This window comes from Spizellomyces punctatus, assembly GCF_000182565.1.
Source record: "Spizellomyces punctatus DAOM BR117 chromosome Unknown supercont1.3, whole genome shotgun sequence".
In the NCBI taxonomy this organism is placed as follows: Eukaryota; Fungi; Chytridiomycota; class Chytridiomycetes; order Spizellomycetales; family Spizellomycetaceae; genus Spizellomyces; species Spizellomyces punctatus.
This window is the reverse complement of record NW_015971539.1, coordinates 1,476,192-1,490,277: the sequence shown is the minus strand read 5'-3', so window position 1 is coordinate 1,490,277 and position 14,086 is coordinate 1,476,192. Positions and strand designations below refer to the sequence as shown.

The following is a 14,086-nucleotide window of genomic DNA, read 5'->3' as shown; positions in this document are numbered from 1 at the left end:
CCAATTCAGAGCAACCAACGGGCTTTGGGATTGGAACGAATCCATTGACCTTCCACAATGTCCTGGCGCACACCACTTACCAAGAACCTCAAAGAGCTCCGTATTCACCTCTGCCAGACGTCAGCTGGAAGCAAGGGAACAAGGTAGCGCTCAGTACTTAGCGGTCGCACCTCAAAGTCTAGTTTGCTCATTATCGGTTATAGGGACTTCATCTTGAAACAATACTCTGCAATCAAAGACGCAAACCCTACCTTGCCAATCCTTATCCGGGAGGCTTCGGGAATTGAGGCGAGGGCATTTGGCCGTTATGGTGAGTTTTACTGTTACCCTACCAAGGATGGTTAAACCGCTGGGCCTTAACTCCATGATACGATGTAGCGTTGGGACAGGAACGTAAGGTAACTCTAGAGAACCTCTCGGAAGGCGAAGTTGAGGCCCGCATCAAACAACTAGCGGAGACCCGGCCAAGCTCCAGCGAGCTTTGAGTCGGGATTGGGAGGATTGTACAGTGCAAATGGATTCGGATAGATAGACGCCAAGGTTATGTTGAGGTGCTGGGAAGGACGAATACCATCTTAACGTTTTTCTTAACTGGGAAATGTTGTGATTCACAAATCAAGACATCATGGAATTACTATACAATTTTGAGGAAAGTGGTTGGAGATTCAAACCTGCTGCCACTGTGGGTGGTCGAGACATGATCAGGGCTGGCCGTTATGGGAAGCTTCATCATCTGCTTACGGTCGGCGCGCTCATGGGAGATTATGAAATATCTTTTACAATGGTCATGCGCAAATGATTACAGAAATCTGTAACTGGAGGAAAGACAACCATCCGGCCATGGAACGATACGGAGATCCGGCCAATCCCGGAATACATGTCCTTTTGTCTCTGACTGCCTTTCCCCTCCAACCTTTGCATGGCTCGAGTCCCAAGTTTGCGCCCTCTTTACAAAAAATCATAACAACCATGAGATTTTTGGGATGCAAGTCCAGGACCCGCTAGCGCCGGCTAGGACATTTGATCTGCCAATTCTGTCATGAAGGGAATGGACTCTATTTTTCAAAGTACGAATGATTTTTTGCAGTGTTATGCATTTTTTTCGACATCCTTACAGGGTTCATCTCTTTCAAAAGCTGCATGTCCTTTAGAAAATGACGGAATGGATGATCGAAGGTAGTTTATGACCATATCAAAAAGAATAACTTGTGCTTAAATCTGTTCCTCTGCCCTACCTCCACCCGCAGGCTTCAGTGGGTCCCTGCAGGTCGCTTCCATCCCGTTCCAGCTTGTCCATGGTCTTTTCCTAATATTTTGCATTTTCGGGTTTCGAGCGCTGGTCGGTCGAGTCGCATGTCTGCATCTTGATTAACTGGACTATTTCTGCATCCTTATTTACAATGAAACTTCCGTCTTTGGAAAGGAAAACTTACGGCGAGAGCAATTGCTGCGCACCAAACGCTGGCGATCGGCGACCAAAAGTTCAGATCGCGAGGCTTAGCATCATGTCAAAACTGGGTTTAATGAGCACTTACATCATGCAAGCTCGAGTTTGGGCTTGTCAACCATCTGTAGACAATGGACCCAGGACAAAGTCCATCGGAAACAGCACCCCTGCTCGACCGTGCTCGTGAGAATGAGGAAGAGGAAGTTCCTGATTCCGTAGCGGTGGAGATCACCCCGGAGGAAGAGGGCCCGAAAAAACGTGAGCAAAAACCAGTTCTATAAATAGCATTCACTCTAGGACTTTATCGCAATATACGCTGTACTCCTCCATATGAAATATATCTCTCGATCTACTAGCTCATCATCATGTCCGATGTCCTATACCTAGGCTCGCGAAGAAGCCGTCTAAAACGAAAAATACGGTCTCTCTTAACGGCTAGAAGCATGGTATCGGACTTGCAGGGTGGGTATCGTAAAAATGGGCTTGCCCGTGTGCTGCAGTCTAAAATATTGTCGAGAGCAGCAAATATGCGAGTGCCGGGCGCCCCGCCTGGTATTGATGTCAAGGTTCCTAATCCGACATTGGAGGCTCTGTTCAAGGTGAGGACGGCTGAAATACGGCAAGGATGCTTGTCACGACAGCCGGATCTTACAAGGTTCTACACGGACCTATTATGTAGGAAGACGTGACTGTCAGAGTAGTAGATTATTCTGCCATTAAAATGGAAATTCACGATCTCGATCCGGCCTCCTTGGCAGAGTTCTTACGCAACCAGGTGTGACTTGTTTCCAGTCAGACGAGTTGCTTTCGCACGATTTATGATTTGGCTGTACAGCGACCTTCATGGAGTAAAGTAAGATGGATAGACATACGCGGTGTCAACTATACGGTCATCAAGCAGGTCGCCGAGAAATATAGTACGGTTTGAAGAAGTTGTCTTCACGTACTGAGACACGTAAGCTAAGGTATCATTGTACTAGAGCTGCATCCATTGGCTGTAGAGGATGTATTCCATTTCCCGCAAGCGTACGTACTTGTTTCGAGTCGTGATGGATGTGACTCAACACAGATTAATCTCATTGACGTATATCAACCAGAATCAAAGCCGACTGGTACGACAATCATATCTACGTGAGCATGATTCTTACCACCTTGGAGGACAATGATATGGAATCAGACAACGAGACGAGTAGCTCGTCACGGCCCGCCCAGTCAATTTATCGGACTCCCCTCTTCCCAAATCGACCAAAAGTGGACAGCTGGCCCTCTATGCAAACTCGTCCCGAGATTACCATCGAGCAAACAAACTTTTTTTTGCTGCGAGAAGGAATCGTGTTGTCCATCTTTCAGCATGAAGGACAGAAAGTGACGGCGCCAATTTACACCCGTCTGGGAGAGGTGGGAACTGTTTTGCGAGACTCGGAGGATGCGAGCTTTTTGCTCTTTTCATTGATGGATACGGTGAGGATGTAGAGGTGAAATGTAGACTTCAAGGTTCATACTTGCTCACTTGTTGAGCTCTTGTAATTAGGTTACCGATCATTTTTTCCCAATCTTGAATGCATATAAGCATCTGTTGGACCTTATGGAAACGCTTGTTTTCAAAGATCCAAAGGCAGAAGCAACACAAGGTAATACATATGCGCCCGTGTTGCAAAAGAAGATCGGTCCTCAATGCGCCATCTTTCAGAGTTGCACGTCATAGCCAAGGAGCTGGGCGTTCTCCGCCGCACTCTAATGCCAACCAAGAATCTTGTTGTTACGCTCCGTGAGAACGGCAAGCACTTTGCCCCAACTGTCGACGTCTCTCCCCCTCCCCAACCCTTCATTTCCAAGCTAACGAAAACCTATTTGGGAGACGTTAAAGACCATGTAAATACTGTCGTGGATGGCCTAGAGAGTTACGAATCGGACGCAAGACACCTGATTGACTTGATCTTCAACATTGTGTCACACTCTACAAACGAGGTAGGGCGTCGTTGCCTTCACAGTACTATCAGCGTAAGCTGAATGACGCGACATTAGGCTATGAAAACACTTGCAGTTGTTTCGTTGGTGTTCCTTCCCATATCCTTCTTGGCTGGTGTGTTTGGTATGAACTTCGATTATTTTCCAGGTATGTTTTATAACTTTGTGATTCTCTTGATGGACCATCAGTAAATCATTGGATGTCCGTAGAACTCCATTGGAGATTGGGTGTTTACGGGTAAGCGAGCTCCCGTTCATTCTAATTGTTTGTCTTTACTGAATTATGGCCATTTCTTTTGTTAGATTCTGGATAATTACGGCGAGCATGGTAGCCGTCATGGTGGTCCTGTTCAGATACATGGGCTGGATAGGTCGTAGATAGCGCTTAGCATAATGTAATAAACTCAGGGGTTCGAATCCCGCTGCAAACAAAAATTAAGACTTTTTTGGATAACGGAGAGCCAAGCGGCCTGCCGCGTGTTTGTTTTAAGCGGTCAAAAGAACGTTTTTTGGATTACGGAAGGAGGAGGCTATGGAAGGCATCTTCTTTTTCCCTTCCTTCCCTTCCTTCTTTTCCCGGTTTCCACTGCCATCCTCCTCCCTTTCAGCCTTCTACGGACTTGCCGGGTTTGTTTGCGAGTGATAGGGCACTATCGGTTGTTTACGACATTTGGTAAGTTGTCGGGTGCTGCGGATACGTGTTGACGTACGTTTGCGTTCATTCCGTTATTTAGCGTTGCTTATTGTCTTTGGTACAGCTTGACTCGCTGGCTCGAGTTTCCCTGCTTTGTAAACGAGACCTGTTGTCCTGCATTTGTTTGGAATTTTGAAAAATGACCAAGGAAAACCTCAAGATCTGCTGTATCGGTGCGGGTTACGTTGGTACGTGTTGGGCAATGTGTGTCTGGCAACAGCCGTCCGGCTTCTCTTGATGAATGTCTAAAACTCTTTCACATAGGCGGGCCAACTTGCGCCGTAATTGCATACAAATGCCCCACTGTCACAGTCACTATCGTAGACCTAAACGAAGACCGTATTGCTGCTTGGAACTCTGATAACCTCCCTATCTACGAGCCTGGTCTGGATGATGTAGTATTCGCCTGCCGCGGACGGAATCTATTCTTCTCCTCTGAGGTTGACCAGGCTATCCAAGAGGCGGATTTGATCTTTGTCTCTGTAAACACACCGACAAAAAAGTCGGGCATCGGCGCTGGTTTCGCCGCTGACCTGGCTTATGTCGAATCAGCTACACGTCGCATCGCTCAAGTAGCTACCAGCTCCAAAATTGTCATTGAAAAATCAACTGTTCCCTGTCGCACAGCTGAAAGTATGCGGGCCATTCTCGAGGCAAATTCTCGTGACGGAATCCGCTTCGATATCCTGTCAAACCCAGAATTCCTGGCAGAGGGGACAGCTATTCCGGACTTGATGTATCCAGATCGGGTCCTTATCGGATCGCTACAAACACCAGAAGGTATCAAAGCACAAAATGTTCTTGCAGACGTCTACGCAAACTGGGTTCCCAAGGAGAAAATCATCACAATGGGCTTATGGTCCTCGGAACTCTCCAAGCTCGCGGCAAACGCCCTCCTCGCTCAACGCATCTCCAGCATCAATGCCCTTTCAGCCATTTGCGAAGCAACAGGGGCAGACGTGGATGAGGTTGCTTACGCATGCGGTCTCGATTCTCGTATCGGCCCCAAATTCCTCAAAGCCTCTGTAGGCTTCGGAGGAAGCTGTTTCCAAAAAGACATCCTTAACCTTGTCTACCTCAGTGAAAGCTTGCACCTCCCTGAAGTTGCCGAATATTGGAAGCAAGTGGTCACCATGAATGAGTACCAGAAATCTCGCTTCCTCGAACGCATCGTCAAGCGCCTCTTTAATACCCTTACAAACAAAAACTTGGCAGTGTTTGGTTTTGCATTCAAAAAGAATACCGGCGATACACGGGAGTCCGCTGCTATTACTCTCGTCAAGCATTTTATTCAGGAGAAGGCCAATATCCATATTTATGATCCGAAAGTAGAGGACGCGCAGATTGAGATGGATCTGTGCGAACCGGGAATCGCTACCCCCGAGCAATGTAAGTTACATGATACTTTTTGTATTCCGTGCATCAGGCATACCAGAGTGCTGACTACAATCTGTGGTATTTTTCCCCTCAGACAAGAAAAGCGTGACCATCTTCCACGATCCCTACGAAGCCGCTAAAAATGCAGATGCTATTGTCGTCCTGACCGAATGGGACGAGTTCAAGACTCTGGATTACCAAAGAGTTTACAATAACATGCACAAACCCGCCTTCATCTTCGACGGACGCTTGTTCCTTGATACCAAGAAACTGCAAAACATTGGTTTTCAAGTGGAAGTCATTGGCCGTCAAGTGTAACCGAGCAGTATCTGTTTAAATGTAGTATATCATAAACCAAAGCTGTAATTCTGTAGATGGGGTCTTTAACTTAATAGTCAAAAACGTAAATATTATGCACTGTTCTTTGTGTCAAGTTTGTCAATATCCTCAGAGATCCTATTTATACGATGCGACCACGCACTTTCACGAGTCCCTTCAGTCGCTTTGCCATTCGACTAGCCTCCCCTATTCTCAAAGATCAGCCATATCGGCCCCCGCCCCCTCTCCAGTCTCGATTTCCATAGCTGGATCAAGTAAGCTCTCTAGTCCACTATCTGCCCATCCAAGACCAGGAGTCGCTACACCACCGGCATTCAGACCGCTTAATGGGTCTGTAGTCAAACCTAGCACGTTTCCTGCTTCGGTACTCGCGTTTTCTGGTGAATACATGGCCAAGAACTCTGGCTGCAAAGATAACAGAAAATGAATTAAATTTCCAAACTCTTCAACGTCATGCACACATACCTTGGAGTAGTCTAATCCTTGATCATACATATATGTCTGCTCGTGCAAAGCCCACTGTCCTCGCCGCGCTCCAGCCCCAGCTGGCGTGAGTCGTAGGTCTGCAACTCTCTCGGCAGATGATGTTCGTGGATCGGACAGCTGGGCATCTTCACCCAATGCTAGCTCAGCAATAACATCATATGATCTAGATGTGTTCACCGTTAGTCGCATCCAACCTTTTATGGTTTGGTATGCATTTACAGCGACAGGTTCTGAATAGGACATTATATGTGGTCAGTACAGTCCAGTTTCGCCATCCCTAGCATAGTGTGGGTTACCTTTCAGAAGAAACCGGACCTGCTGCCAATGTGTTCGCTCCGCATGTGGTGCAGTTGTCAAGATCAGTCCACCAAGATTAATGTCAAACCATCCAGCAATTCCATGGATGAGACCTGTAAAGCCGATATTAGTAATGACTCGGTGATTTATCAAGCTCGATGACATTTACCGGTGAAAGGAACTTTCCAAGTAAAAGGTATCACTATGTCTTGCAGCTCCGGCACGGATATGGTTTGAAAATCAACTGGATGAATAGCATGGTTACGCAGGTGGTAATTTCGACTAGAAAAAGCTATCAACCTACCATGGTGCGAAACAGGTGGGGCCAATAATATGCGGTGATCAAAGTTTCCTACTACAGGCTGGAATGACAATTGAATAAATCATTAAGAGAAACTTGCCAGTCTCAAACGACTTGTCAAAGTACCTGTCCAAAGATCTCATCCTTTGCTTCGCTGCTGAGGGGACTGAAATCTACCCCGTAAAAATTTGACTATGAAGAATCATGGGGTTCACACACCATAATCGGACGCGATTAAAAGATGCAGATGACGTGCTGCGTTACCTGCTCCCAAAATCGGACTAGAAAGCAATCTGTTAAGATACAAGAGATCTACCATCAAAATCGAACACACTCAAAGTACCTTTTGACATGGTTTGTGTCCACAAAGTGGCATCAGTGAAAGGTGCAAGGTAGATCGTTCCCGCCGATGGCACCATTGCTCCGCCCGGTTTCAAAAAGCGATCTCGCGCCAGCAAGTAAGACTCGATCATGCGTTCGTGAACGAGTAATACGCCAATTGGCTCGCTAATCAAAGTGTCAACCTGGGGCAGTTCCGCATCTTCGAGCTTGGCTATCGAATGCGCACATACAAAAACAGGATTCATCTTTTGCGTTGGTCAACGAACAGAGCCAGATCAACCCTCCCCGAGATCTTTTCACACCCGGATTCCAAGTCATACGATCTTGCACCTACATGAGATGACTTCGATCTTGTCTTTCATCCATGGGTTCTTTGTTTCCGACGTATCAACCATTTTTCGAATCTTCTGAGCCATCGAACTAGCTTCAACGGCATACACTTTTTTGGCGCCCGCTTGAACTGCGAAATAGGACAAGATGCCTGGGTCCACGCCGAGTGTCGTAAGTACACTGCTTGATCATTCTTTAAATACATCTTCAAAACGAACCACTTCCCGCCCCGACATCCAGTACATCCTTGTCTCTGAACATGGTAGGTCCGTTCACAATTATTGCCGAATGATAAGCGGATGTTCGGACATTGTCTTGCAACATGTTTTGCTGGTGTACGAATTGGGCATAGTAATGAAAGTAGGCTGGATCGCGAGATTCTGAAGTTGGGGTTGTGGTATCATTGGCTTGCATGCCAGTGGCTGCTTCTGCATTCTCGCCCTGCGACGACATTGTTGCAATCGGCAGCGCGGGCCTCTACAACTAAATTGGCCAAGCCATCCCGGCAAGATCAGTCCAAATCTCGGTTGGGCGTTGCTCCTTGCTTTCCTTCTCGTCACGTACCTGGGGATAGCTCCCAAAAGGTCCTCGCAGATGAGCAGAAACCCGCCGTTGATCTCCCCAAAAGGTAGCGTCCGAAGTAAGTGATCGGTTGCCAGTGGAAACGCGGGGACATTTGATGACTCACGTGCAGGGCGATTTTCCATTCGACTTTCAAAGCAGTTTTCGCAGCTCCGACTTTTTGTTTTGTTTTTTTCATCTGCTTCAAACGCACAAGACTCGTTCATCATCATGCCTTCTTGGTTTGGTTTCGGTGGACAACAGGCTTCAGAGCCCACTCCCACTTCTTCCACCGACGTGTCCAGCACAGCAACCACATCCGACCTTCCTCACTCCTACCCTTCCCAATCTTCCTCCATGCAAGCAATAACCGTTTCCGACATGCTGGCAGACCTTGGTTCAGCAGGCCCAGACCTTAACAATGTAAAGCAGAAGCTTGCACCCGTCCCACAAGACGACGTTGAGCTGCTGTACTTGGCGGACAACCCTTTCGGACTTCCGCCGACGGAACGCCAAACAGGAACCTTTGGTCCGCTGCCAATGAGAACAAACTATGATAAACTCTTGTATGGTGTTGGAACCGCATATCTGGGTGGTATGTAAGACGTTGCTATTTGGCCAGATTCTGAACTCGTCCTAATGTCGCAATGCAGGTCTATCTGGGGGAGGTGTATACGGTGCCTTGAGAGGTTTGCGTACCGCACAGGTACCAACATTCAAGGTTAGAATGAACAGTGTACTCAATCAGACCACACGTTATGGTCCATGGGCGGCAAACTCTATGGGCATTCTGAGTAAGTACTCGGCGTGCAGATTGGTACCTATACACGCAAAAGTTGCTAAATATTTTCATTTACAGCAATGGGATGGGCACTACTTGACAACGCCTTTGAGATGATAAGAGGAGAATCTGACTATATCAACCATATTTCTGCTGCGTTTACGTCTGGATTCATCTTCAAGTCGACAGGTAACGCTTGCTTTGGTACACGTGTGTTACCGACGTGTAGGAAACTAACTCGTATTCTGCATTTTAAAGCTGGTCTGCGACCTGCATTTTTGACAGGTTCCATACTCGCTAGTGTAGTGGGCTCTTACGGTTTGTGGGATAAGTTGAGAACGGATGGCCTGCGTCTGCCAACGGTGGGACGAGGCCAACCCGCAGCATCTGCGTAGAGTAGTCAGTGACGTAAGGGGAGGGTAGATGTCCGCCCTAACTAGGATTCAATGTTTATATAGGTGGGTGTGTGAGGGTTCAGGGTACGGAGCTCACAGGGCTTCTCATCGCGCAGTTGGTCGTTGGACCTGGATTAGTTGCTTACATAACCGAATAGATTTTAATTATCTCAGCACCGACATTTCAACTGTGTACCATTTCAGATCGTTTGCAAGACTGTTGCTGCCATTCACCAACAGCTTTCTTGTCCATGTTAGCTACAGAATCGGCCGTACCGCCTCCTCTCTCCAGAGGGGGCCAAACTCAGACTGCCATCAGACAACAGGATGGTGGGGCTTATTCCTTTGCATCTGAGCCCCGGGCCGTCCAAGCAGCCAGGAAAAAGTACCGAGAACCAAGTGAGATTGAAGAAAGGCCATCGTGAGTTTAAGCTATTACGAGCGGGTCATTTGTGTAGTAATGTCAGCGACCTCATGACAATTTTGGCAGTGCGGTAAACATTATGTACGATCGCCGCATCCACCGAGGAAGCACATATGCCGCTCCAACGCTTCCTCTGGTAAGAAAACAGTGTGCCAAGCAAAGTAACGGTTCAAGAGAAAACAAGCAAAGGAATATGAAATTAAACTCTAGTCATCAATTCCTACTTATAACAGCGTAATCAACCCGATCCCGTCGAAATCGAACGTCAAAATGACCTCAAACGCCGGCTCCGTGCCAAAAAGCGAGCGGAAGCCCAGCGCCGTACTCGTACCCCCGAACCCGTTCCCGGCCGAAAACACATGGACATTCAAACAGATTTATATCTCGAAGAACTCAGCGACAAGGTCCCCGAGGCGTATGCTGCCACCCAGACCGACGCCTTCTTGGACCGTGCACCAAGTCCTTTGTACATACCGCAGAAAAGCGGAATGGATGTCGCGACGCAGGTGTACGAGGGAGAACTGTTTGATTTTGACTATGAGGTGCAACCTATTTTGGAAGTCTTGGTCGGGAAAACAATTGAGCAGGCTTTGATGGAGGTGCACGAGGAGGAGGAGTTGGAGATGCTCAAAAGACATCAGGTATGGTATTTCATCTACATTGCACGAGCTACTTTACGCGAAATTCACACTTTGTCCATTCGATAAGATTGATTTCGAAGAACGCCGCAACGCCGAATTGGCTGAAGTTCAACGCCTTGAGGACGCTGAACGCCGACGAACAGAAGAAAAAGAACGACGACTAGCAGAGCAAATCAAAATACTCAAAGAAAAGCAAGAAGTGGCCGAAAAGATTGCCGCAAGGGCTTTTGCTCAAAGCTATCTGCAAAATTTGGTGCCCAGTGTGTTCCAGTCGCTCACGACTTCCGGATACTTTTACGACGCTGTAGAGAGAGAGGTGGACTCCCAGTTCTTGCCATGGCTCACGGGAGAAGTGCAGAAGAACCTGGACAGACTGACGTTGGCGAGAAGCCTTCTGGATGGTATGGTTATTTAGCATCTCTTTGCTTGAATTGCTGGAACGTGACGACTGACTCTGTTGTTTACTTTGCAGATGTGATTCTCAACTCCATCCGCACCATGCGGGCAAAGTGAGAGGATAGAGTGTGTTGGCTTTGTGTGCGTGTTATGTGAATATAACTGCTATCAACTATCGCTTTTATTTAGCAGCTTAGAAGATATATGCAACAAGCCCATATTATGATACAAAATATCTACACATCAAAATACCCATCCCAATAATGATCTCTACTAAAAGCTTTTAGACACGGTATCCACTACACCATGTAACGGGTCAAGGCGCTGCTTCGCTTTTTCTTCCTTTCGCCTCTTTCGAATAACATCCTCAGATTTCCCCAGTCCACCAAGTCTCCGCCGGGTGATCAGGTCCGCGGCTTGTCCCTTCGTGATTGTCCGCCACCCTTTCTTCGGAGCCTGGATCTTGAACTTCTTCAATACTTGGATCTGGGCTGCGGAGGCCGGTTTTTTTCTCCAATCTGCAGTCCGAAGGACACACTTGCTCAACCTCATACGCCTGACGTATGTGTCCGTAGCACGTATGGCGTAGGAGAGAGTGTCATGTTCTAATATCAGATCCTTCCTTGTCACGAAAAGGGGTCCTCCACCTTTCCCCTTTCCTACCAGCACCCTTGTGTGGTGTTTAACAGCTTGGAAATTTTGGCCTGAGTTACCGTTGTTTGTTAATCAGCAAGCAATTTCCCGCGCGGCATTCCCTTAGAAGTATTACCATTTTTTTTCTGTGATATTACAATGTAATATTTTTGGGGAAATGCCAAGGCACATTCTTTTGGGCCAACCCGTACCCATGCGTGCCTTGAGAGCTGATTCAATTCCCAAGCCTCCTCATCCAAGTTTGCAACGTCAAATGGGTTGTCAAATGGCTTGTACCAAAGTTCGGTAGGGTCCTTGTTTTGCATCCGGGCGAGTTCCTGTGCTTCTGAGAAACTTGTGGCTTTGTCAAGTATGCTCGGTACGTCTTTCCGCCATTTTTGCAACTTCGGGACAGCTTCTTTTAGGCTAAGTCCTGTCATCAAAGAAGATGTGAGCGTGTCTGTAAGCACACATTGGAGTGGATCCGTTTGTCGCACCTTCCAAGTCAAAGGCCGGATCAAGACCGATGAGTGAAGGAACCGTAGCCATGCGTGCACGACTACTCATCACGTCAGCCATATCGATGACAAGGCAGTGAGTCTTGCCTATTAAGTTTATTAGTGGATTTCTAAGAACCGTGCGTACTACAAGCCCGTATCAAAGATACCTGGATATGTTCTAAGACCCCGCCCAAGCATTTGCTGTAAAAGTACCGAGGATTGAGTCGGACGGGCTAGGATGACGCAATCGATTGCAGGTATGTCCACTCCCTCAGTGACGATTCCTGAACTATGTATTAACCTTTCACATACTGAGCACTTGACAATACACCCTTACCAACCGCAATTGATAAGGACAGGAAATTTCTGGGCCTTGAAGTCTTGCATTAGGTTACGTCGTTCGAATGCCGGTGTGCCCCCATGCACTCCTTTTGCATTTATCCCAGACTCCTGGAATAAGCGCTCCAAATTCTTCACATGCTGTACGTTTGCAGCAAAGACCAGAGTCGAGCGTCTATTCTCGTTGTCTACAAAAGGGAAGGGTATGGGCTTGTTTTCGGAAGGGGTTCAGCATGGTTGAGCGCTTACCTCTCACATTTATGTACTGTCGTACGACCAAGTTGTTTCGGGCGGGGTTATCCACCTTTTCAGCTAATTGGTTCACTACGAAATCCCCATAGCCGGTCGCGATACCATCCAGGCTAGTGTCAGTTGAAACGCTCTCCACCTTCATGTCACATAACCTATTATTGCAAAAGTGTCCAATAAACTTGCTCAGGAAGTCTGAAAAGACCTTTTCTTACCAGCCTTCGTTTATCATATCTATTATATCCCGATGGCAGACAACACCATCAAATGCGTTCGTTAGTCCCAGCCCGTCGTGCCTGCGCACAGTTGCTGAGCATCCCCACACAAAAACGTTCGTCTCCGACTTGTGAGCACCAAAATGCTCGAGGATCCGTTGATATGAACGTGCGGCGGCATGGTGAGCCTTTGCTTCGCAAATGGCCAAGAACCAAGGAGTTTAATAAGCATTCTGGTGAGTATACAGTCCATGGGGGGACACACCTCATCTATGAGTGATACAGAAATTAGAAGCGTCACTTATTCGCGAAAGACCTAAATGCCAACCTATGATGATCGCTTTGAAAAGCGACGGATCGTATCGAAGTAGCCGTTTTGACTTCCCGCCATTAGTTTCGGATCTACCAAGGGTGGCTACTGAGGCAATAATAACGTCGGAATCCATATCCGCAGTACGCTTTGCTTCGTCTAAATCCACTTTCTGATTTGAGCAAATGTCAATCCAGAATCGATGATCAGAGGTGGAAAGGAGATTCTCACCAGCTGGGGATTGCTGGATTTCAAAGTGTCTTTCGCTTGCTGAATCAGCTCTGTACGGTGTGCTAACAATAGAGTTTTTGTTGCTTTGGGATTTGGTGCCGGAATACGGGGAACAAGGTGTGAAAATATCGTCTGATTGATCAACGACATACATCAGAACATGGTGAGTGTACCAGCGTTGCAGAGTCCAACGTACTGTTTTGCCACTTCCGACAGGAAGGCTGGCTACCTAAATGGTCACCAAGATTTATTCGGTAAACAAAGCCAAACCGGGTCCGCCGACATAAATATATGCACATGCCTGTCTCTTAGTTCCCTTCTCCAGCATATCAAGACTTTTCTCTATGCAATCAATTTGATATGGCCGAAGGGTGACAGGAACGTTTGCTGAGGTCTTTGAAGCGCCCGAATAGAGCCCCGATACGCTTTGGGTCATATCCAGTGTCAATATGGCTGCACTAGTGGACGACTTGCGGAGTGTTCTTGCAAGTCCATGTAACTTTGCCATAACATGGATGCTCTGACATATAACATGCCATTCTCGTTGTTTACCCCCTCGTCCGCATTTTGAGGTACCTAGAATGGCCACCATCTTGACATGCACTGACCGTTGGAGGCCAAAAGGTGCGAAATACCGTGGTGGATCTGATGACACTAGTGTCCGAACTCCACGCTGAGTCACGCGCGATATCTACTCTTTGACGACGACATTTCACTCAACGATGGGCAGTTTTCAGTTTCCATCTCTTTGTTTGTCGTCAATATTCACGCAACCTCAGGCTCTACTCTTTAGATTGAGAGGTGCAGTCCATGGCTGGACGATCTTGTTT

At 47.3% G+C, this 14,086-nt stretch overlaps 7 protein-coding genes across 7 annotated transcripts; 5 read left to right on the top strand and 2 right to left on the bottom strand.

Annotated features, from left to right (window-relative positions):
- The first annotated feature begins 8 nt into the window (after window positions 1–8).
- SPPG_02257 (uncharacterized protein) lies at window positions 9–881 on the top strand. Its single transcript, XM_016750547.1, has 3 exons — window positions 9–143; window positions 204–310; window positions 379–881. Exons 1-3 carry the CDS (start codon window positions 58–60, stop codon window positions 483–485), a joined length of 300 nt encoding a protein of 99 aa, XP_016611239.1. The 5' UTR covers window positions 9–57; the 3' UTR covers window positions 486–881.
- Window positions 882–1,318: 437 nt separating this feature from the next.
- SPPG_02256 (magnesium and cobalt transporter CorA) lies at window positions 1,319–3,875 on the top strand. The gene is made up of 12 exons (XM_016750546.1): window positions 1,319–1,705; window positions 1,835–1,909; window positions 1,970–2,046; window positions 2,127–2,222; window positions 2,283–2,364; window positions 2,428–2,473; window positions 2,545–2,908; window positions 2,979–3,078; window positions 3,138–3,415; window positions 3,473–3,563; window positions 3,626–3,653; window positions 3,719–3,875. Exons 1-12 carry the CDS (start codon window positions 1,579–1,581, stop codon window positions 3,795–3,797), a joined length of 1,443 nt encoding a protein of 480 aa, XP_016611238.1. The 5' UTR covers window positions 1,319–1,578; the 3' UTR covers window positions 3,798–3,875.
- Window positions 3,876–3,881: 6 nt separating this feature from the next.
- Window positions 3,882–5,923, top strand: SPPG_02255 (nucleotide sugar dehydrogenase). The gene is made up of 4 exons (XM_016750545.1): window positions 3,882–4,088; window positions 4,174–4,297; window positions 4,374–5,498; window positions 5,581–5,923. Exons 2-4 carry the CDS (start codon window positions 4,249–4,251, stop codon window positions 5,802–5,804), a joined length of 1,398 nt encoding a protein of 465 aa, XP_016611237.1. The 5' UTR covers window positions 3,882–4,088; window positions 4,174–4,248; the 3' UTR covers window positions 5,805–5,923.
- SPPG_02254 (uncharacterized protein) lies at window positions 5,805–8,209 on the bottom strand. Its single transcript, XM_016750544.1, has 11 exons — window positions 8,146–8,209; window positions 7,800–8,064; window positions 7,586–7,732; window positions 7,253–7,462; window positions 7,174–7,190; window positions 7,036–7,101; window positions 6,913–6,970; window positions 6,778–6,852; window positions 6,608–6,721; window positions 6,291–6,541; window positions 5,805–6,230 (listed from the first exon to the last, which is right to left on the bottom strand). Exons 2-11 carry the CDS (start codon window positions 8,032–8,034, stop codon window positions 6,018–6,020), a joined length of 1,386 nt encoding a protein of 461 aa, XP_016611236.1. The 5' UTR covers window positions 8,035–8,064; window positions 8,146–8,209; the 3' UTR covers window positions 5,805–6,017.
- Window positions 8,210–8,373: 164 nt separating this feature from the next.
- Window positions 8,374–9,318, top strand: SPPG_02253 (protein transporter TIM23; the record flags this gene model as incomplete). Its single annotated transcript, XM_016750543.1, has 4 exons — window positions 8,374–8,737; window positions 8,796–8,936; window positions 9,002–9,112; window positions 9,182–9,318. 4 exons carry the CDS (start codon window positions 8,374–8,376, stop codon window positions 9,316–9,318), a joined length of 753 nt encoding a protein of 250 aa, XP_016611235.1.
- A 251-nt stretch (window positions 9,319–9,569) lies between these two features.
- On the top strand, window positions 9,570–10,896 carry SPPG_02252 (uncharacterized protein; the record flags this gene model as incomplete). The annotated part of the gene is made up of 5 exons (XM_016750542.1): window positions 9,570–9,739; window positions 9,809–9,878; window positions 9,976–10,383; window positions 10,451–10,784; window positions 10,856–10,896. The coding sequence occupies 5 exons, from the start codon at window positions 9,570–9,572 to the stop codon at window positions 10,894–10,896; spliced, it is 1,023 nt and encodes a 340-aa protein (XP_016611234.1).
- A 156-nt stretch (window positions 10,897–11,052) lies between these two features.
- On the bottom strand, window positions 11,053–13,764 carry SPPG_02251 (uncharacterized protein; the record flags this gene model as incomplete). Its single annotated transcript, XM_016750541.1, has 12 exons — window positions 11,053–11,483; window positions 11,549–11,845; window positions 11,910–12,017; window positions 12,080–12,196; window positions 12,254–12,439; window positions 12,501–12,655; window positions 12,716–12,903; window positions 12,981–12,985; window positions 13,044–13,197; window positions 13,257–13,388; window positions 13,453–13,481; window positions 13,527–13,764. 12 exons carry the CDS (start codon window positions 13,762–13,764, stop codon window positions 11,053–11,055), a joined length of 2,040 nt encoding a protein of 679 aa, XP_016611233.1.
- Between the last annotated feature and the right edge of the window lie 322 nt (window positions 13,765–14,086).

Coding starts and splice junctions, on each gene's coding strand:
- SPPG_02257 (XM_016750547.1), top strand. CDS start 58: ATGTCCTGGCGCACACCACTTACCAAGAACCTCAAAGAGCTCCGTATT. Junction 144..203: donor GCTGGAAGCAAGGGAACAAG/GTAGCGCTCAGT, acceptor TATCGGTTATAG/GGACTTCATCTTGAAACAAT. Junction 311..378: donor GAGGGCATTTGGCCGTTATG/GTGAGTTTTACT, acceptor GATACGATGTAG/CGTTGGGACAGGAACGTAAG.
- SPPG_02256 (XM_016750546.1), top strand. CDS start 1,579: ATGGACCCAGGACAAAGTCCATCGGAAACAGCACCCCTGCTCGACCGT. Junction 1,706..1,834: donor GGAAGAGGGCCCGAAAAAAC/GTGAGCAAAAAC, acceptor TCCTATACCTAG/GCTCGCGAAGAAGCCGTCTA. Junction 3,564..3,625: donor GAACTTCGATTATTTTCCAG/GTATGTTTTATA, acceptor GGATGTCCGTAG/AACTCCATTGGAGATTGGGT.
- SPPG_02255 (XM_016750545.1), top strand. CDS start 4,249: ATGACCAAGGAAAACCTCAAGATCTGCTGTATCGGTGCGGGTTACGTT. Junction 4,298..4,373: donor TATCGGTGCGGGTTACGTTG/GTACGTGTTGGG, acceptor TCTTTCACATAG/GCGGGCCAACTTGCGCCGTA. Junction 5,499..5,580: donor AATCGCTACCCCCGAGCAAT/GTAAGTTACATG, acceptor TTTTCCCCTCAG/ACAAGAAAAGCGTGACCATC.
- SPPG_02254 (XM_016750544.1), bottom strand. CDS start 8,034: ATGTCGTCGCAGGGCGAGAATGCAGAAGCAGCCACTGGCATGCAAGCC. Junction 6,722..6,777: donor TTGGAAAGTTCCTTTCACCG/GTAAATGTCATC, acceptor TCGGCTTTACAG/GTCTCATCCATGGAATTGCT. Junction 6,231..6,290: donor AAGGATTAGACTACTCCAAG/GTATGTGTGCAT, acceptor TTATCTTTGCAG/CCAGAGTTCTTGGCCATGTA.